Here is a 23,398-nt window from a genome sequence, read left to right on the forward strand (position 1 = left end):
ACAGCCATGTTACAACACAGCCATGTTACACCCATGTTACAACACAGCCATGTTACAGCACAACCATGTTACAGCACAACCATGTTACACCACAGCCATGTTACACCCATGTTACAACACAGCCATGTTACAACACAACCATGTTACAACACAGCCATGTTACACCCATGTTACAACACAGCCATGTTACACCCATGGTACAACACAGCCATGTTACAACACAGCCATGTTACAACACAGCCATGTTACACCCATGTTACAACACAGCCATGTTACAACACAGCCATGTTACAACACAGCCATGTTACAACACAGCCATGTTACAACACAACCATGTTACAGCACAACCATGTTACAGCACAACCATGTTACAGCACACCCATGTTACAACACAGCCATGTTACAACACAGCCATGTTACAGCACAACCATGTAACACAGCCATGTTACAACACAGCCATGTTACAACACAGCCATGTTACAGCACAACCATGTTACAGCACAACCATGTTACAGCACAACCATGTTACACCCATGTTACAACACAGCCATGTTACAACACAGCCATGTTACACCCATGTTACAACACAGCCATGTTACAACACAGCCATGTTACACCCATGTTACAACACAGCCATGTTACAACACAGCCATGTTACACCCATGTTACAACACAGCCATGTTACAACACAACCATGTTACATTAACAACACACCAATGTTACAGCAATGCAATCCCTCAACATACTCTGGGAAATGGTCAATTGATACCCTATTCCCTATTTAGTGCACTACTTTAGACCAGAGCTATGGCACCCTATTCCCTATTTAGTGCACTACTTTAGACCAGAGCTATGGCACCCTATTCCCTATTTAGTGCACTACTTTAGACCAGAGCTCTTTTTCAAAATAAGTAGTGTGTAGCAAATAGGGTGTAATATGAACCACACAGCCACTGATACCCCAGACACACCTGGAGAACATGAGGAGACTTCCAACAACACAGTACCTCTGTCTTGATACCACAGAACATGAGACAACACTGTACCTCTGTTTTGATACCACAGAACATGAGACAACACTGTACCTCTGTCTTGATACCACAGAACATGAGACAACACTGTACCTCTGTCTTGATACCACAGAACATGAGACAACACTGTACCTCTGACTCGATACCACAGAACATGAGGAGACTTCCAACAACACTGTACCTCTGTCTTGATACCACAGAACATGAGACAACACTGTACCTCTGACTCGATACCACAGAACATGAGGAGACTTCCAACAACACTGTACCTCTGTCTTGATACCACAGAACATGAGACAACACTGTACCTCTGTCTTGATACCACAGAACATGAGACTTCCAACAACACTGCACCTCTGTCTTGATACCACAGAACATAAGGAGACTTCCAACAACACTGTACCTCTGACTTGATACCACAGAACATGAGACAACACTGTACCTCTGTCTTGATACCACAGAACATGAGGAGACTTCCAACAACACTGCACCTCTGTCTTGATACCACAGAACATGAGACAACACTGTACCTCTGTCTTGATACCACAAAACATGAGACAACACTGTACCTCTGACTCGATACCACAGAACATGAGGAGACTTCCAACAACACTGTACCTCTGTCTTGATACCACAGAACATGAGACAACACTGTACCTCTGTCTTGATACCACAAAACATGAGACAACACTGTACCTCTGACTCGATACCACAGAACATGAGGAGACTTCCAACAACACTGCACCTCTGTCTTGATACCACAGAACATGAGGAGACTTCCAACAACACTGTACCTCTGTCTTGATACCACAGAACATGAGACAACACTGTACCTCTGTCTTGATACCACAGAACATGAGACTTCCAACAACACTGCACCTCTGTCTTGATACCACAGAACATAAGGAGACTTCCAACAACACTGTACCTCTGACTTGATACCACAGAACATGAGACAACACTGTACCTCTGTCTTGATACCACAGAACATGAGGAGACTTCCAACAACACTGCACCTCTGTCTTGATACCACAGAACATGAGGAGACTTCCAACAACACTGTACCTCTGTCTCGATACCACAGAATATGAGACAACACTGTACCTCTGTCTTGATACCACAGAACATGAGACAACACTGTACCTCTGTCTTGATACCACAGAACATGAGACAACACTGCACCTCTGTCTTGATACCACAGAACATGAGACAACACTGTACCTCTGACTTGATACCACAGAACATGAGGAGACTTCCAACAACACTGTACCTCTGTCTTGATACCACAAAACATGAGGAGACTTCCAACAACACTGTACCTCTGTCTTGATACCACAGAACATAAGGAGACTTCCAACAACACTGTACCTCTGTCTTGATACCACAGAACATGAGACAACACTGTACCTCTGTCTTGATAGAACAGAACATGAGGAGACTTCCAACAACACTGTACCTCTGACTTGATACCACAGAACATGAGGAGACTTCGAACAACACTGTACCTCTGTCTCGATACCACAGAACATGAGACAACACTGTACCTCTGTCTTGATACCACAGAACATGAGGAGACTTCCAACAACACTGTACCTCTGTCTTGATACCACAGAACATGAGGAGACTTCCAACAACACTGCACCTCTGTCTTGATACCACAGAACATGAGACCACACTGCACCTCTGTCTTGATACCACAGAACATGAGGAGACTTCCAACAACACTGTACCTCTGTCTTGATACCACAGAACATAAGGAGACTTCCAACAACACTGTACCTCTGTCTTGATACCACAGAACATGAGGAGACTTCCAACAACACTGCACCTCTGTCTTGATACCACAGAACATGAGACAACACTGTACCTCTGTCTTGATACCACAGAACATGAGACAACACTGCACCTCTGTCTTGATACCACAGAACATGAGACTTCCAACAACACTGTACCTCTGTCTTGATACCACAGAACATGAGGAGACTTCCAACAACACTGTACCTCTGTCTCGATACCACAGAACATGAGGAGACTTCCAACAACACTGTACCTCTGTCTCGATACCACAGAACATGAGGAGACTTCCAACAACACTGCACCTCTGTCTTGATACCACAGAACATGAGACAACACTGTACCTCTGTCTTGATACCACAGAACATGAGGAGACTTCCAACAACACGGTACCTCTGTCTTGATACCACAGAACATGAGACAACACTGTACCTCTGTCTCGATACCACAGAACAAGAGTCAACACTGTACCTCTGTCTTGATACCACAGAACATGAGGAGACTTCCAACAACACTGTACCTCTGTCTCGATACCACAGAACATGAGGAGACTTCCAACAACACTGCACCTCTGTCTTGATACCACAGAACATGAGGAGACTTCCAACAACACTGCACCTCTGTCTTGATACCACAGAACATGAGACAACACTGTACCTCTGTCTTGATACCACAGAACATGAGGAGACTTCCAACAACACGGTACCTCTGTCTTGATACCACAGAACATGAGACAACACTGTACCTCTGTCTTGATACCACAGAACATGAGACAACACTGTACCTCTGTCTTGATACCACAGAACATGAGACTTCCAACAACACTGCACCTCTGTCTTGATACCACAGAACATAAGGAGACTTCCAACAACACTGTACCTCTGACTTGATACCACAGAACATGAGACAACACTGTACCTCTGTCTTGATACCACAGAACATGAGGAGACTTCCAACAACACTGCACCTCTGTCTTGATACCACAGAACATGAGACAACACTGTACCTCTGTCTTGATACCACAAAACATGAGACAACACTGTACCTCTGACTCGATACCACAGAACATGAGGAGACTTCCAACAACACTGTACCTCTGTCTTGATACCACAGAACATGAGACAACACTGTACCTCTGTCTTGATACCACAAAACATGAGACAACACTGTACCTCTGACTCGATACCACAGAACATGAGGAGACTTCCAACAACACTGCACCTCTGTCTTGATACCACAGAACATGAGGAGACTTCCAACAACACTGTACCTCTGTCTTGATACCACAGAACATGAGACAACACTGTACCTCTGTCTTGATACCACAGAACATGAGACTTCCAACAACACTGCACCTCTGTCTTGATACCACAGAACATAAGGAGACTTCCAACAACACTGTACCTCTGACTTGATACCACAGAACATGAGACAACACTGTACCTCTGTCTTGATACCACAGAACATGAAGAGACTTCCAACAACACTGCACCTCTGTCTTGATACCACAGAACATGAGGAGACTTCCAACAACACTGTACCTCTGTCTCGATACCACAGAACATGAGACAACACTGTACCTCTGTCTTGATACCACAGAACATGAGACAACACTGTACCTCTGTCTTGATACCACAGAACATGAGACAACACTGCACCTCTGTCTTGATACCACAGAACATGAGACAACACTGTACCTCTGACTTGATACCACAGAACATGAGGAGACTTCCAACAACACTGTACCTCTGTCTTGATACCACAAAACATGAGGAGACTTCCAACAACACTGTACCTCTGTCTTGATACCACAGAACATAAGGAGACTTCCAACAACACTGTACCTCTGTCTTGATACCACAGAACATGAGACAACACTGTACCTCTGTCTTGATAGAACAGAACATGAGGAGACTTCCAACAACACTGTACCTCTGACTTGATACCACAGAACATGAGGAGACTTCGAACAACACTGTACCTCTGTCTCGATACCACAGAACATGAGACAACACTGTACCTCTGTCTTGATACCACAGAACATGAGGAGACTTCCAACAACACTGTACCTCTGTCTTGATACCACAGAACATGAGGAGACTTCCAACAACACTGCACCTCTGTCTTGATACCACAGAACATGAGACCACACTGCACCTCTGTCTTGATACCACAGAACATGAGGAGACTTCCAACAACACTGTACCTCTGTCTTGATACCACAGAACATAAGGAGACTTCCAACAACACTGTACCTCTGTCTTGATACCACAGAACATGAGGAGACTTCCAACAACACTGCACCTCTGTCTTGATACCACAGAACATGAGACAACACTGTACCTCTGTCTTGATACCACAGAACATGAGACAACACTGCACCTCTGTCTTGATACCACAGAACATGAGACTTCCAACAACACTGTACCTCTGTCTTGATACCACAGAACATGAGGAGACTTCCAACAACACTGTACCTCTGTCTCGATACCACAGAACATGAGGAGACTTCCAACAACACTGTACCTCTGTCTCGATACCACAGAACATGAGGAGACTTCCAACAACACTGCACCTCTGTCTTGATACCACAGAACATGAGACAACACTGTACCTCTGTCTTGATACCACAGAACATGAGGAGACTTCCAACAACACGGTACCTCTGTCTTGATACCACAGAACATGAGACAACACTGTACCTCTGTCTCGATACCACAGAACAAGAGTCAACACTGTACCTCTGTCTTGATACCACAGAACATGAGGAGACTTCCAACAACACTGTACCTCTGTCTCGATACCACAGAACATGAGGAGACTTCCAACAACACTGCACCTCTGTCTTGATACCACAGAACATGAGGAGACTTCCAACAACACTGCACCTCTGTCTTGATACCACAGAACATGAGACAACACTGTACCTCTGTCTTGATACCACAGAACATGAGGAGACTTCCAACAACACGGTACCTCTGTCTTGATACCACAGAACATGAGACAACACTGTACCTCTGTCTTGATACCACAGAACAAGAGTCAACACTGTACCTCTGTCTCGATACCACAGAACAAGAGTCAACACTGTACCTCTGTCTTGATACCACAGAACATGAGGAGACTTCCAACAACACTGTACCTCTGTCTTGATACCACAGAACATGAGGAGACTTCCAACAACACTGCACCTCTGTCTTGATACCACAGAACATGAGGAGACTTCCAACAACACTGTACCTCTGTCTCGATACCACAGAACATGAGGAGACTTCCAACAACACGGTACCTCTGTCTCGATACCACAGAACATGAGGAGACTTCCAACAACACTGTACCTCTGTCTCGATACCACAGAACATGAGGAGACTTCCAACAACACTGTACCTCTGTCTCGATACCACAGAACATGAGGAGACTTCCAACAACACTGTACCTCTGTCTTGATACCACAGAACATGAGGAGACTTCCAACAACACTGTACCTCTGTCTTGATACCACAGAACATGAGGAGACTTCCAACAACACTGTACCTCTGTCTTGATACCACAGAACATGAGGAGACTTCCAACAACACTGTACCTCTGTCTCGATACCACAGAACATGAGGAGACTTCCAACAACACTGCACCTCTGTCTCGATACCACAGAACATGAGGAGACTTCCAACAACACTGCACCTCTGTCTCGATACCACAGAACATGAGGAGACTTCCAACAACACTGCACCTCTGTCTCGATACCACAGAACATGAGGAGACTTCCAACAACACTGCACCTCTGTCTCGATACCACAGAACATGAGGAGACTTCCAACAACACTGCACCTCTGTCTCGATACCACAGAACATGAGGAGACTTCCAACAACAACGCACCTCTTTCTTGTCTCCACTCTGCTCCGCTATGAGCTGGTCAAACACCAACCCAAACTCCTCGTGGATCTTCTGCATCTCATTGATGTGACTGGCCACCTTGTTCATGGCCTTCATAGCAACTGGACAGGATGTAGAGAGAAGAGGAACAATATTATACTAAACCTAACCCTTCTGCATCCCATTGATTAAAAAAAATAAGATTTAAAACAATTAGATTTTATTGTCACATATACTCCCCCCTGCCTCTCTTACCATTCAAGTGATAGTGTTCCTCACTGTCGGGGTCAGTCAGTGAGTACAGCTCTCTCAGTAGCAGTGGGTACTTCAGGACTCTCTGGATGGGTTTGATCAGGTAGGACTCCAGGGTTGAGGAGTGTTGCTGTTTAGGGTTTTTCTCTTCCAGAAACGCCTTGAAGTCTGCATCGGTCTTAGCTGGATGCAATGAGAGGGGATGGGGGTTAGACGCGTGACCTCCAAACGTTTCAGAAGAGCTGGACAATGATATAAGATCCAACATACAGAAGGCCCCTGACTGTCTGCTGGTACCATACTGTTATGATCCAACATAAAGGAGGCCCCTGTCTGCTGGTACCATTCTGTTATGATCCAACATAAAGGAGACCCCTGACTGTCTGCTGGTACCATACTGTTATGACCCAACATACAGAAGGCCCCTGACTGTCTGCTGGTACCATACTGTTATGATCCAACATAAAGGAGACCCCTGACTGTCTGCTGGTACCATTCTGTTATGATCCAACATACAGAAGGCCCCTGACTGTCTGCTGGTACCATACTGTTATGATCCAACATAAAGGAGACCCCTGACTGTCTGCTGGTACCATACTGTTATGATCCAACATAAAGGAGGCCCCTGTCTGCTGGTACCATACTGTTATGATCCAACATAAAGGAGACCCCTGACTGTCTGCTGGTACCATTCTGTTATGATCCAACATACAGGAGGCCCCTGTCTGCTGGTACCATTCTGTTATGATCCAACATAAAGGAGGCCCCTGTCTGCTGGTACCATACTGTTATGATCCAACATAAAGGAGACCCCTGACTGTCTGCTGGTACCATTCTGTTATGATCCAACATAAAGGAGACCCCTGACTGTCTGCTGGTACCATACTGTTATGATCCAACATAAAGGAGACCCCTGTCTGCTGGTACCATACTGTTATGATCCAACATAAAGGAGGCCCCTGTCTGCTGGTACCATACTGTTATGATCCAACATAAAGGAGACCCCTGTCTGCTGGTACCATACTGTTATGATCCAACATAAAGGAGGCCCCTGTCTGCTGGTACCATACTGTTATGATCCAACATAAAGGAGGCCCCTGTCTGCTGGTACCATACTGTTATGATCCAACATAAAGGAGACCCCTGACTGTCTGCTGGTACCATACTGTTATGATCCAACATAAAGGAGGCCCCTGTCTGCTGGTACCATACTGTTATGACCCAACATAAAGGAGGCCCCTGATAAAGGACATACAAGAACAACACTTTCTCTTCTGTCTTAGCTGGAAGCAGAGGAGAGTTTAATATACAGCCAGACGTTTCTGTCTTAGCTGGAAGCAGAGGAGAGTTTAATATACAGCCAAACGTTTCTGTCTTAGCTGGAAGCAGAGGAGAGTTTAATATACAGCCAAACGTTTCTGTCTTAGCTGGAAGCAGAGGAGAGTTTAATATACAGCCAAACGTTTCTGTCTTAGCTGGAAGCAGAGGAGAGTTTAATATACAGCCAAACATTTCTGTCTTAGCTGGAAGCAGAGGAGAGTTTAATATACAGCCGGACGTTTCTGTCTTAGCTGGAAGCAGAGGAGAGTTTAATATACAGCCAAACGTTTCTGTCTTAGCTGGAAGCAGAGGAGAGTTTAATATACAGCCACACGTTTCTGTCTTAGCTGGAAGCAGAGGAGAGTTTAATATACAGCCGGACGTTTCTGTCTTAGCTGGAAGCAGAGGAGAGTTTAATATACAGCCAAACGTTTCTGTCTTAGCTGGAAGCAGAGGAGAGTATAATATACAGCCAAACGTTTCTGTCTTAGCTGGAAGCAGAGGAGAGTTTAATATACAGCCAGACGTTTCTGTCTTAGCTGGAAGCAGAGGAGAGTTTAATATACAGCCGGACGTTTCTGTCTTAGCTGGAAGCAGAGGAGAGTTTAATATACAGCCAAACGTTTCTGTCTTAGCTGGAAGCAGAGGAGAGTTTAATATACAGCCACACGTTTCTGTCTTAGCTGGAAGCAGAGGAGAGTTTAATATACAGCCAGACGTTTCTGTCTTAGCTGGAAGCAGAGGAGAGTTTAATATACAGCCAAACGTTTCTGTCTTAGCTGGAAGCAGAGGAGAGTTTAATATACAGCTGAATGTTTCTGTCTTAGCTGGAAGCAGAGGAAAGGGGAGTTTAATATATTGCTAAATGTTTCACGGGAGCTGGACCTCTGTCTGAAAAAGCTATATGACCGAAAACATCACTCTGTTTTTAATGGATTTACAATAAATTATATATTTTATAATGGAGCATCTTCCTCCTGTTTGCTCCTAATAAGTGCTCTTTAAATCATCAGGCCCTTGAAAAGTTAAATACCGTGTGTATATCCGGGGCTCCAATAATAATGTGTGAGGTACAGTTTGGGAGTAGTCAAGGAACAGAGTTGAGCAACACTGTCCTAAGAAACACTTTCTGTTGTATGTGTCTCTTTAAAACAGTTACGGAGTTGAATGGTTGTGAAAGGAGAAAACTGAGGATGGATCAACAATATGGTAGTTACTCCACAATACTAACCTAAATGACAGAGTGAAAAGAAGGAAGCCTGTACAGAATACAAAAATATTCCAACAAGGAATTAAAGTAATACAGAACAAAATGTGGCAGAGCAATTCAATTTTTGTCCTGAATATAAGGTGTTATGTTTGAGGCAAATCCAATACATTACTGAGTACCACTTTCCATATTTTCAAGCATAGTGGTGGCTGCATCATGTTATGGGTATGCTTGTAATCGTTAATGACTGGGGAGTTTTTCATGATAAAAAAAAATACATTTAATGGAGCTAAGCACAGGCTAAATCCTAGAGGAAAACCTGGTTCAGTCTGCTTTCCACCAGACACTGGGAGATTAATTCACCTTTCAGCAGGACAATAACCAAAAAAAAAAAAGGCCAAATCTATACTGGCGTTGCTTACCAAGAGAACAGTGAATGTTCCTGCCTGAGTGGACGAGTTACAGTTTGGACTTAAATAAATCTGCATGAAAATCTACGGCAAGACCTGAAAATGGTTGTCTGGCAATAACAATAACAATGGGAAGACGTTACACAATCCAGGTGTTGAAAGCTCTTAGATACCAGAAAGACTCACAGCTGTAATCGCTGTCAAAGGTTTTCTAACATGCATTGACTCAAGGGCGTGAATACCGTATGTAAATGAGATATTTCTATACTCCATTTTGCACACATTGCTAAAAGACATGTTTCCACTGTCATTAATGGAGTATTGTGTGTCGATGAGTGAAAGAGAGAAACATCTATTTAATCCATGTTGAATTCAGGCTGTAACACAACAAAATGTGGAACAAGTCAAGGGGTCTGAATACTTTCTAAAGACACTGTATGACCAGGGCCCATAGGGACAGGTCAAAAGTAGGGCACTACGTAGGGAATAGGCTGGCATGTGGGACACAAGCCCATCTCTCTGTAGTGCAGGGTGGAGAAGGTCGGGTCAAGGGAAACACCAGAGGTGCCAGGAAGGAATACTTACATTTACATTTTAGTCATTTAGCAGACGCTCTTATCCAGAGCGACTTACAGTAGAGTGCATACATTTAGAGTGCAATAACATTCCAGGCTGTTATTCTACTTCAGAGTCAAACTGTCATATAACACACCCTTTATGAACAGCTAGGACACACGGACACACACACACACACGAATACGCACACCGGAGTGTGTTTAACTCACCCTTTACGAGCACCTTGGGGACTTTGGTGTGGCTGGCGCAGAACGCGCTGTAGATCTTGAACCGGTCTGCGTAGTACAGGAAGGACCCTCCTAGAGAGAAGAGGATTTTCTGAGGACAGGAGAGAGAGAGGCGCGGTTACACAGTGTGTTTTGGTTACACAGTGTGTTTCGGTTACACAGTGTGTTTTGTATATTTTGTTTTGGTAGCACAGTGTGTTTCGGTTACACAGTGTGTTTCGGTTACACAGTGTGTTTCGGTTACACAGTGTGTTTTGTATATTTTGTTTTGGTAGCACAGTGTGTTTCGGTTACACAGTGTGTTTCGGTTACACAGTGTATTTCGGTTACACAGTGTGTTTCGGTTACACAGTGTGTTTCGGTTACACAGTGTGTTTTGTATATTTTGTTTTGGTAGCACAGTGTGTTTCGGTTACACAGTGTGTTTCGGTTACACAGTGTGTTTCGGTTACACAGTGTGTTTCGGTTACACAGTGTGTTTCGGTTACACAGTGTGTTTCGGTTACACAGTGTATTTCGGTTACACAGTGTGTTTCGGTTACACAGTGTGTTTCGGTTACACAGTGTGTTTCGGTTACACAGTGTGTTTCGGTTACACAGTGTGTTTCGGTTACACAGTGTGTTTTGGTAGCGGCGGACAGTTAAAATGGTAGATGAAGGTTTGACAGTCTGTTGATAGATTTCTGTCCTCTTTCCAGGCAGGCTGTATATTTTGTCGTTCCAGGCAGGTTCCTTCAGGCTCTGATCAGGCCCTACACCCAAACAAGGGCACTGCGTTCATCCACCTCTGGCCTGCTCGCCTCCCTACCACTGAGGAAGTACAGTTCCCGCTCAGCCCAGTCAAAACTGTTCGCTGCCCTGGCACCCCAATGGTGGAACAAACTCCCTCACGACGCCAGGACAGCGGAGTCAATCACCACCTTCCGGAGACACCTGAAACCCCACCTCTTCAAGGAATACCTAGGATAAAGCAATCCTTCTGCCCCCCCCCCCCCCCCCCCTTAAAAGATCTAGATGCACTATTGTAAAGTGGCTGTTCCACTGGATGTCTTAAGGTGAATGCACCAATTTGTAAGTCGCTCTGGATAAGAGCGTCTGCTAAATGACTTAAATGTAAAAATGTAAATGTATATTTTGTCGTTCAGGCTGTTATTTTGTCGTTCCAGGCAGGCTGTATATTTTGCCGTTCCAGGCAGGCTGTATATTTTGTCATTCCAGGCAGGCTGTATATTTTGTCGTTCCAGGCAGGCTGTATATTTTGTCGTTCAGGCTGTATATTTTGCCGTTCCGGGCAGGCTGTATATTTTGTCATTCAGGCTGTATATTTTGTCGTTCAGGCTGTATATTTTGCCGTTCAGGCTGTATATTTTGTCGTTCAGGCTGTATATTTTGCCGTTCAGGCTGTATATTTTGTCGTTCCAGGCAGGCTGTATATTTTGTCATTCCAGGCAGGCTGTATATTTTGTCGTTCCAGGCAGGCTGTATATTTTGTCGTTCAGGCTGTATATTTTGCCGTTCCGGGCAGGCTGTATATTTTGTCGTTCAGGCTGTATATTTTGTTGTTCAGGCTGTATATTTTGCCGTTCCAGGCAGGCTGTATATTTTGCCGTTCCAGGCAGGCTGTATATTTTGTCGTTCCAGGCAGGCTGTATATTTTGTCGTTCCAGGCAGGCTGTATATTTTGTCGTTCCAGGCAGGCTGTATATTTTGTCGTTCAGGCTGTATATTTTGTCGTTCCAGGCAGGCTGTATATTTTGTCGTTCCAGGCAGGCTGTATATTTTGTCGTTCCAGGCAGGCTGTATATTTTGTCGTTCCGGGCAGGCTGTATATTTTGCCGTTCCAGGCAGGCTGTATATTTTGTCGTTCCGGGCAGGCTGTATATTTTGTCGTTCCGGGCAGGCTGTATATTTTGCCGTTCCAGGCAGGCTGTATATTTTGTCGTTCCAGGCAGGCTGTATATTTTGTCGTTCCAGGCAGGCTGTATATTTTGCCGATCCAGGCAGGCTGTATATTTTGCCGATCCAGGCAGGCTGTTATTTTGCCGATCCAGGCAGGCTGTTATTTTGCCGATCCAGGCAGGCTGTATATTTTGCCGTTCCAGGCAGGCTGTTATTTTGTCATTCTAGGCAGGCTGTTATTTTGTCATTCTAGGCAGGCTGTTATTTTGTACCTTAAACTGGTCCACACTCTCCAGCGTCTCCAGGTCTGGAACCAATCTGGTGCCGTCTTCTAGAGTCTTCAGGAATTCCACCTGGAACTGCACCATCTCAGGCAGGTTCCCAACCAGAATGTCCAGCTGGAAGCAGCACAAAAGGAAAGGGAGGGAAATATATGATTTCACAATATATCAACAAATTACAACTCAAGTGCCCAATTACAGTGAGAGGGGGGCTGCATCCTAAATGGCCTCATATTCTCTCTATATAGTGCACTACTTTTGATGAGAGCTTTACGAGCCCTGGTCAAAAGTAGTGCACTTGATAGGAGATAGGGAGCCATTTGTGCCGCAGTAGTGAGGGTGTTCAAGTGAGGCGATCCTATTAAAAGCACTAAAATCATCTGTGTTCCATCAACATCACAGTCTCACAGCCATATAGTTATCCCTGTCTGTTCTCTCTTTTAAACCTCCTAGTCTCTCTTCCTCTCACACACAGCACAGTCTGTACATGATTACGCAACAGCCCAAAAAATGTTTTGCTAAGAAATGTAAAGAGGCAGCATCAGTATCTCTCCCTCTCCTACCGTGTATCATACCTCATCCTGAGTGAGGCACGTCAGTATCTCTCCCTCTCCCACAGTGTATCATACCTCATCCTGAGTGAGGCACGTCAGTATCTCTCCTTCTCCCACCGTGTATCATACCTCATCCTGAGTGAGGCACGTCAGTATCTCTCCCTCTCCTACCGTGTATCATACCTCATCCTGAATGAGGCACGTCAGTATCTCTCCCTCTCCTACCGTGTATCATACCTCATCCTGAGTGAGGCACGTCAGTATCTCTCCCTCTCCTACCGTGTATCATACCTCATCCTGAGTGAGGCACGTCAGTATCTCTCCCTCTCCTACCGTGTATCCTACCTCATCCTGAGTGAGGCACGTCAGTATCTCTTCCTCTCCCACAGTGTATCATACCTCATCCTGAGTGAGGCACGTCAGTATCTCTCCCTCTCCCACAGTATATCATACCTCCTCCTGAGTGAGGCACGTCAGTATCTCTCCCTCTCCTACCGTGTATCATACCTCATCCTGAGTGAGGCACGTCAGTATCTCTCCCTCTCCCACAGTGTATCATACCTCATCCTGAGTGAGGCACGTCAGTATCTCTCCCTCTCCTACCGTGTATCATACCTCATCCTGAGTGAGGCGCGTCAGTATCTCTCCCTCTCCCACAGTGTATCATACCTCATCCTGAGTGAGGCACGTCTCCTTCTGCAGCGGGGTTAAGTACCTCCCGATGAGACAATTGAGATCCTGCAAGAAAAAGAGTGATTCAGATTTGATTAAGGTGCTGGACTCACACACTCTCAAACACCCATTGAATGGGATAGTGGAGACACACACGCACACACACACACACACACACACACACACAAGCCGTTGATTGGGGTGGTGGATGTGTAACGGATGTGAAATGGCTAGCTAGTTAGCGGGTGCGCGCTAGTAGCATTTCAATCAGTTACGTCACTTGCTCTGAGACTTAAGTAGTGTTGCCCCTTGCTTTGCAAGAGCCTCGGCCTTTGTGGAGCGATGGGTAACGACCGTGCTTCGTGGGTGACCGTTGTTGATGTGTGCAGAGGGTCCCTGGTTCGCGCCCGTGTCGGGGCGAGGGGACGGTTTAAAGTTATACTGTTACATTGATGCTGTTGACCCGGATCACTGGTTGCTGCGGAAAAAGGAGGAGGTTGAAAGGGGGGTGAGTGTAACGGATGTGAAATGGCTAGCTAGTTAGCGGGTGCGCGCTAGTAGCATTTCAATCAGTTACGTCACTTGCTCTGAGACTTAAGTAGTGTTGCCCCTTGCTTTGCAAGAGCCATGGCTTTTGTGGAGCGATGGGTAACGCTGCTTCGTGGGTGACTGTTGTCGATGTGTGCAGAGGGTCCCTGGTTCGCGCCCGGGTCGGGGCGAGGGGATGGTTTAAAGTTATACTGTTACAGATGTCATCTCATGGATATGTACACACACGGAGAGGGAGAATAGAAAACACTCTGGCTTAAAACACCTGATGTTACATCTCTTATCACAACATAGTCATTAAGTCATCAAGCTGTACTATAAACCAACTGGCACGCACAGTGTTGAATTAAAATAACACTGTTCCTGATCATATGGAAATATATACATCCTTTATTCTCTAGGGTCTCACACTGACTGAGTTTGTTTGAAGTATTATGATATCTCTGGTAGGATATCTCTGGTAGGATATCTCTGGTAGGATATCTCTGGTAGGATATCTCTGGTAGGATATCTCTGGTAGGATATCTCTGGTAGGATATCTCTGGTAGGATATCTCTGGTAGGATATCTCTGTTAGGATATCTCTGTTAGGATATCTCTGTTAGGATATCTCTGTTAAGATATCTCTGTTATGAACATCTCATTCCAAAATCACGGGCATTAATGTGTTGTTGGTACCCCCTTTGCTGCTATAATAGGCTCCACTCTTCTGGGAAGGCTTTCCACTAGATGTTGGAACATTGCTGGTATAACAGCCTCCAGTCTTCTGGGAAGGCTTTCCACTAGATGTTGGAACATTGCTGCTATAACAGTCTCCACTCTTCTAGGAAGGCTTTCCACTAGATGTTGGAACATTGCTGCTATAACAGCCTCCACTCTTCTGGGAAGGCTTTCCACTAGATGTTGGAACATTGCTGCTATAACAGCCTCCACTCTTCTGGGAAGGCTTTCCACTAGATGTTGGAACATTGCTGCTATAACAGCCTCCACTCTTCTGGGAAGGCTTTCCACTAGATGTTGGAACATTGCTGCTATAACAGTCTCCACTCTTCTGGGAAGGCTTTCCACTAGATGTTGGAACATTGCTGCTATAACAGCCTCCACTCTTCTGGGAAGGCTTTCCACTAGATGTTGGAACATTGCTGCTATAACAGCCTCCTCTCTTCTGGGAAGGCTTTCCACTAGATGTTGGAACATTGCTGCTGTAACAGCCTCCACTCATCTGGGAAGGCTTTCCACTAGATGTTGGAACATTGCTGCGGGGACTTGCTTCCATTCAGCCACAAGAGCATTAGTGAGGTCAGGCACTGATGTTGGGTGATTAGGCCTGGCTCGCAGTCGACGTACCAATTCAGCCCAAAGGTGTCCGATGGGGTTCAGGTCAGAGCTCTGTGCAGGCCAGCCAAGTTCTTCCACACCGATCTTGACAAACCATATCTGTATGGACCTCGCTTTGTGCACGGGGTCATTGTCATGCTGAAACAGGATAGGGCCTTCCCCAAACTGTTTACACAAAGTTAGAAGCACAGAATCATCTAGAATGTCATTGTATGCTGTAGTATTGAGATTTCCCTTCACTGGAACTAAGAACCATGAAAAACAGCCCCAGACCATTATTCCTCCTCCACCAAACTTTACAGTTAGCACAATGCATTGGGGCAGGTAGCATTTCTCCTGTCATCCGTCACTCCAGAGAACGCGTTCCAACTGCTCCAGAGTCCTAACAGGTCTGTGAGAGCCGGAATTCTTACTGGTTGGTAGGTGATCAAATACTTATGTCATGCAATAAAATGCTAATGAACTACTTAAAAATCATACAATGTGATTTTCTGGATTTTTGTTTTAGACTCCGTCTCTCACAGTTGAAGTGTACCTATGATAAAAATTACAGACCTCTACATGCTTTGTAATTAGGAAAACCTGCAAAATCGGCAGTGTATCAAATACTTGTTCTCCCCACTGTATATTGTGATCCGTTTCTAGTTAGATCATATTACATACGTATTGAGGTTCTATTATGTATTTGATTTCTCAGAGTTTCTTTGTAACCCAGTTAAAATACAATAAAACGTATTGCTTTTCTATATTCTATAACCCAGTTATGACCCCCCCCCCCCCCCCCAGAAACACCCCCCACACAGCAGAGATGTAGTACTACTGGTACTGACTTTGACATAGGCGCGTTCCGTCTCAACTAGCTCACAGATTACTTTGCGTAGCTTGTCGGCGTCGGAGAGCTGGCGGCTGGCGGTGCCGGTGGCAGGGGGACGGAAGTGCGAGTCCGGGCTGGGGGACGAGGAGGTCGTGGCACACTCAGACGGATTCATATCATGGAGACTGCGGCAGAATGCTGCGACCTGCTCTGTACTCTACAGAGAAAGGTAGAGAGAGAGGTAGAGAGAGAGAGAGAGAGGTAGAGAGAGAGGTAGAGAGAGAGGTAGAGAGAGAGGTAGAGAGAGAGAGGTAGAGAGAGAGAGGTAGAGAGAGAGGGCAAGAGAGAGGGCAAGAGAGAGGCAGGGAGAGAAAGAAATAGGGAGAGGTAGAGAGAGAGAGGTAGAGAGAGAGATGGATGGTGGATGGATGGAGAGGAGCGAGAACGAGAGGGAGAGAGACAGACGGAGTGAGAGACAAATGAGAGGAGAGAGATGGAGAGAGATAGAGGGAGGGACAGAGGGTGATGAGAGAGATAGAGGGAGGGACAGAGGGTGATAAGAGAGATAGAGGGAGGGACAGAGGGTGATAAGAGGGAAAACGAGAGATGGAGAGAGAGAGGGTGGGATGAGAGGAGAGATGTAGAGAGAGAGCGAAAGAGGAGGGATGGATGGAGAGGAGGTAGAGAGAGAGAGGAATCGAAAGGAGAGAGGGGTAGAGAGAGAAAGGTATGTGAGAGAGAGAGGCGGGGGGGGGGGGTGGAGAGGAGAATTGGAAAGAGGTAGAGAGAGAGGGAGGAAGATGAAGAGAAAGGGGAGAGGTATGTGGAGAGAGACAGAAAGAAGTAGAGAGAGAGGGATGGAGAAGAGAGGGGGAAGTGAGAGGAGAGAGAATTTTTAATTGGCAATAAACCCAGATTTCTTTCCTCAGGGCCATGGGGTTAGGCAGGGATGCAGCATAACACCAACCCTCTTCAGCATTTACGTCAATGAATTGGCTACGGCACTAAAACGGTCTGCAGCACCCGGCCTCACCCTACTGGACTAGGAAACGTTTTTCTGATGATCTGGTGCTTCTGTCCCCAACCAACCAACCATCCCCGACAGGGCCTAACTATACTGGGGAGGAGGGGTTAGGGGTTATTCAGGACAGGGCCTAACTATACTGGGGAGGAGAGGTTAGGGGTTATTCAGGACATGACCTAACTATACTGGGGAGGAGGGGTTAGGGGTTATTCAGGACAGGACCTAACTATACTGGGGAGGAGGGGTTAGGGGTTATTCAGGACAGGGCCTAACTATACTGGGGAGGAGGGGTTAGGGGTTATTCAGGACAGGTCCTAACTATACTGGGGAGGAGGGGTTAGGGGTTATTCAGGACAGGGCCTAACTATACTGGGGAGGAGGGGTTAGGGGTTATTCAGGGCCTAACTATACTGGGGAGGAGGGGTTAGGGGTTATTCAGGACAGGACCTAACTATACTGGGGAGGAAGGGTTAGGAGTTATTCAGGACAGGGCCTAACTATACTGGGGAGGAGGGGTTAGGGGTTATTCAGGACAGGACCTAACTATACTGGGGAGGAGGGGTTAGGGGTTATTCAGGACAGGGCCTAACTATACTGGGGAGGAGGGGTTAGGGGTTATTCAGGACAGGGCCTAACTATACTGGGGAGGAGGGGTTAGGGGTTATTCAGGGCCTAACTATACTGGGGAGGAGGGGTTAGGGGTTATTCAGGACAGGGCCTAACTATACTGGGGAGGAGGGGTTATTCAGGACAGGGCCTAGCTATACTGGGGAAGAGGGGTTAGGGGTTATTCAGGACAGGGCCTAACTATACTGGGGAGGAGGGGTTAGGGGTTATTCAGGACAGGACCTAACTATACTGGGGAGGAGGGGTTAGGGGTTATTCAGGACAGGGCCTAACTATACTGGGGAGGAGGGGTTAGGGGTTATTCAGGACAGGGCCTAACTATACTGGGGAGGAGGGGTTAGGGGTTATTCAGAACAGGGCCTAACTATACTGGGGAGGGGGGGTTAGGGGTTATTCAGGACAGGGCCTAACTATACTGGGAGGAGGGGTTATTCAGGACAGGGCCTAACTATACTGGGGAGGAGGGGTTAGGGGTTATTCAGGACAGGACCTAACTATACTGGGGAGGAGGGGTTAGGGGTTATTCAGGACAGGACCTAACTATACTGGGGAGGAGGGGTTAGGGGTTATTCAGGACAGGTCCTAACTATACTGGGGAGGAGGGGTTAGGGGTTATTCAGGACAGGGCCTAACTATACTGGGGAGGAGGGGTTAGGGGTTATTCCGGACAGGGCCTAACTATACTGGGGAGGAGGGGTTATTCAGGACAGGACCTAACTATACTGGGGAGGAGGGGTTAGGGGTTATTCAGGACAGGGCCTAACTATACTGGGGAGGAGGGGTTAGGGGTTATTCAGGACAGGGCCTAACTATACTGGGGAGGACGGGTTAGGGGTTATTCAGGACAGGGCCTAACTATACTGGGGAGGAGGGGTTATTCAGGACAGGACCTAACTATACTGGGGAGGAGGGGTTAGGGGTTATTCAGGACAGGACCTAACTATACTGGGGAGGAGGGGTTATTCAGGACAGGACCTAACTATACTGGGGAGGAGGGGTTAGGGGTTATTCAGGACAGGGCCTAACTATACTGGGGAGGAGGGGTTATTCAGGACAGGGCCTAACTATACTGGGGAGGAGGGGTTAGGGGTTATTCAGGACAGGACCTAACTATACTGGGGAGGAGGGGTTATTCAGGACAGGGCCTAACTATACTGGGGAGGAGGGGTTAGGAGTTATTCAGGACAGGGCCTAACTATACTGGGGAGGAGGGGTTAGGGGTTATTCAGGACAGGGCCTAACTATACTGGGGAGGAGGGGTTAGGGGTTATTCAGGACAGGGCCTAACTATACTGGGGAGGAGAGGTTAGGGGTTATTCAGGACATGACCTAACTATACTGGGGAGGAGGGGTTAGGGGTTATTCAGGACAGGACCTAACTATACTGGGGAGGAGGGGTTAGGGGTTATTCAGGACAGGGCCTAACTATACTGGGGAGGAGGGGTTAGGGGTTATTCAGGACAGGTCCTAACTATACTGGGGAGGAGGGGTTAGGGGTTATTCAGGACAGGACCTAACTATACTGGGGAGGAGGGGTTAGGGGTTATTCAGGACAGGGCCTAACTATACTGGGGAGGAGGGGTTATTCAGGACAGGGCCTAACTATACTGGGGAGGAGGGGTTAGGGGTTATTCAGGACAGGACCTAACTATACTGGGGAGGAGGGGTTATTCAGGACAGGGCCTAACTATACTGGGGAGGAGGGGTTAGGAGTTATTCAGGACAGGGCCTAACTATACTGGGGAGGAGGGGTTAGGGGTTATTCAGGACAGGGCCTAACTATACTGGGGAGGAGGGGTTAGGGGTTATTCAGGACAGGGCCTAACTATACTGGGGAGGAGAGGTTAGGGGTTATTCAGGACATGACCTAACTATACTGGGGAGGAGGGGTTAGGGGTTATTCAGGACAGGACCTAACTATACTGGGGAGGAGGGGTTAGGGGTTATTCAGGACAGGGCCTAACTATACTGGGGAGGAGGGGTTAGGGGTTATTCAGGACAGGTCCTAACTATACTGGGGAGGAGGGGTTAGGGGTTATTCAGGACAGGACCTAACTATACTGGGGAGGAGGGGTTAGGGGTTATTCAGGACAGGGCCTAACTATACTGGGGAGGAGGGGTTAGGGGTTATTCAGGACAGGGCCTAACTATACTGGGGAGGAGGGGTTAGGGGTTATTCAGGGCCTAACTATACTGGGGAGGAGGGGTTAGGGGTTATTCAGGACAGGACCTAACTATACTGGGGAGGAAGGGTTAGGAGTTATTCAGGACAGGGCCTAACTATACTGGGGAGGAGGGGTTAGGGGTTATTCAGGACAGGACCTAACTATACTGGGGAGGAGGGGTTAGGGGTTATTCAGGACAGGGCCTAACTATACTGGGGAGGAGGGGTTAGGGGTTATTCAGGACAGGGCCTAACTATACTGGGGAGGAGGGGTTAGGGGTTATTCAGGGCCTAACTATACTGGGGAGGAGGGGTTAGGGGTTATTCAGGACAGGGCCTAACTATACTGGGGAGGAGGGGTTATTCAGGACAGGGCCTAGCTATACTGGGGAAGAGGGGTTAGGGGTTATTCAGGACAGGGCCTAACTATACTGGGGAGGAGGGGTTAGGGGTTATTCAGGACAGGACCTAACTATACTGGGGAGGAGGGGTTAGGGGTTATTCAGGACAGGGCCTAACTATACTGGGGAGGAGGGGTTAGGGGTTATTCAGGACAGGGCCTAACTATACTGGGGAGGAGGGGTTAGGGGTTATTCAGAACAGGGCCTAACTATACTGGGGAGGGGGGGTTAGGGGTTATTCAGGACAGGGCCTAACTATACTGGGGAGGAGGGGTTATTCAGGACAGGGCCTAACTATACTGGGGAGGAGGGGTTAGGGGTTATTCAGGACAGGACCTAACTATACTGGGGAGGAGGGGTTAGGGGTTATTCAGGACAGGACCTAACTATACTGGGGAGGAGGGGTTAGGGGTTATTCAGGACAGGTCCTAACTATACTGGGGAGGAGGGGTTAGGGGTTATTCAGGACAGGGCCTAACTATACTGGGGAGGAGGGGTTAGGGGTTATTCCGGACAGGGCCTAACTATACTGGGGAGGAGGGGTTATTCAGGACAGGACCTAACTATACTGGGGAGGAGGGGTTAGGGGTTATTCAGGACAGGGCCTAACTATACTGGGGAGGAGGGGTTAGGGGTTATTCAGGACAGGGCCTAACTATACTGGGGAGGACGGGTTAGGGGTTATTCAGGACAGGGCCTAACTATACTGGGGAGGAGGGGTTATTCAGGACAGGACCTAACTATACTGGGGAGGAGGGGTTAGGGGTTATTCAGGACAGGACCTAACTATACTGGGGAGGAGGGGTTATTCAGGACAGGACCTAACTATACTGGGGAGGAGGGGTTAGGGGTTATTCAGGACAGGGCCTAACTATACTGGGGAGGAGGGGTTATTCAGGACAGGGCCTAACTATACTGGGGAGGAGGGGTTAGGGGTTATTCAGGACAGGACCTAACTATACTGGGGAGGAGGGGTTATTCAGGACAGGGCCTAACTATACTGGGGAGGAGGGGTTAGGAGTTATTCAGGACAGGGCCTAACTATACTGGGGAGGAGGGGTTAGGGGTTATTCAGGACAGGGCCTAACTATACTGGGGAGGAGGGGTTAGGAGTTATTCAGGACAGGACCTAACTATACTGGGGAGGAGGGGTTATTCAGGACAGGGCCTAACTATACTGGGGAGGAGGGGTTAGGGGTTATTCAGGACAGGGCCTAACTATACTGGGGAGGAGGGGTTATTCAGGACAGGACCTAACTATACTGGGGAGGAGGGGTTAGGAGTTATTCAGGACAGGACCTAACTATACTGGGGAGGAGGGGTTATTCAGGACAGGACCTAACTATACTGGGGAGGAGGGGTTAGGGGTTATTCAGGACAGGACCTAACTATACTGGGGAAGAGGGGTTATTCAGGAAAGGGCCTAACTATACTGGGGAGGAGGGGTTAGGGGTTATTCAGGACAGGTCCTAACTATACTGGGGAGGAGGGGTTAGGGGTTATTCAGGACAGGGCCTAACTATACTGGGGAGGAGGGGTTAGGGGTTATTCAGGACAGGGCCTAACTATACTGGGGAGGAGGGGTTAGGGGTTATTCAGGACAGGGCCTAGCTATACTGGGGAGGAGGGGTAAGGGGTTATTCAGGACAGGGCCTAACTATACTGGGGAGGAGGGGTTAGGGGTTATTCAGGACAGGACCTAACTATACTGGGGAGGAGGGGTTAGGGGTTATTCAGGACAGGACCTAACTATACTGGGGAGGAGGGGTTAGGGGTTATTCAGGACAGGGCCTAACTATACTGGGGAGGAGGGGTTAGGGGTTATTCAGGACAGGACCTAACTATACTGGGGAGGAGGGGTTAGGGGTTATTCAGGACAGGGCCTAACTATACTGGGGAGGAGGGGTTAGGGGTTATTCAGGACAGGGCCTAACTATACTGGCGAGGAGGGGTTAGGGGTTATTCAGGACAGGGCCTAACTATACTGGGGAGGAGGGGTTAGGGGTTATTCAGGACAGGTCCTAACTATACTGGGGAGGAGGGGTTAGGGGTTATTCAGGACAGGGCCTAACTATACTGGGGAGGAGGGGTTATTCAGGACAGGGCCTAACTATACTGGGGAGGAGGGGTTAGGGGTTATTCAGGACAGGGCCTAACTATACTGGAGAGGAGGGGTTAGGGGTTATTCAGGACAGGGCCTAACTATACTGGGGAGGAGGGGTTATTCAGGACAGGACCTAACTATACTGGAGAGGAGGGGTTAGGGGTTATTCAGGACAGGACCTAACTATACTGGGGAGGAGGGGTTATTCAGGACAGGACCTAACTATACTGGGGAGGAGGGGTTGGGGGTTATTCAGGACAGGGCCTAACTATACTGGG

General features: G+C 47.3%; 1 protein-coding gene across 4 annotated transcripts in view; it reads right to left on the reverse strand.

The window, feature by feature from the left end:
- The window catches only part of LOC129831770 (rho guanine nucleotide exchange factor TIAM1-like), an 86,822-nt gene that overhangs the window by 29,242 nt on the left and 34,182 nt on the right, over nucleotides 1-23,398 (reverse strand). For 3 of the 4 annotated variants that reach the window (XM_055895203.1, XM_055895204.1, XM_055895201.1), the window contains 6 exons: nucleotides 16,817-17,017; nucleotides 14,098-14,166; nucleotides 12,866-12,991; nucleotides 10,677-10,785; nucleotides 6,955-7,134; nucleotides 6,703-6,821 (listed from right to left, as the gene is read on the reverse strand). In XM_055895203.1, coding sequence (XP_055751178.1) covers nucleotides 6,703-6,821; nucleotides 6,955-7,134; nucleotides 10,677-10,785; nucleotides 12,866-12,991; nucleotides 14,098-14,166; nucleotides 16,817-17,017 — 804 coding nt within the window. The remainder of the gene's footprint in view (nucleotides 1-6,702; nucleotides 6,822-6,954; nucleotides 7,135-10,676; nucleotides 10,786-12,865; nucleotides 12,992-14,097; nucleotides 14,167-16,816; nucleotides 17,018-23,398) is intronic. The other variant, XM_055895205.1, reaches the window with a different exon arrangement.

Source organism: Salvelinus fontinalis, chromosome 33 (genome assembly GCF_029448725.1).
Source record: "Salvelinus fontinalis isolate EN_2023a chromosome 33, ASM2944872v1, whole genome shotgun sequence".
In the NCBI taxonomy this organism is placed as follows: Eukaryota; Metazoa; Chordata; class Actinopteri; order Salmoniformes; family Salmonidae; genus Salvelinus; species Salvelinus fontinalis.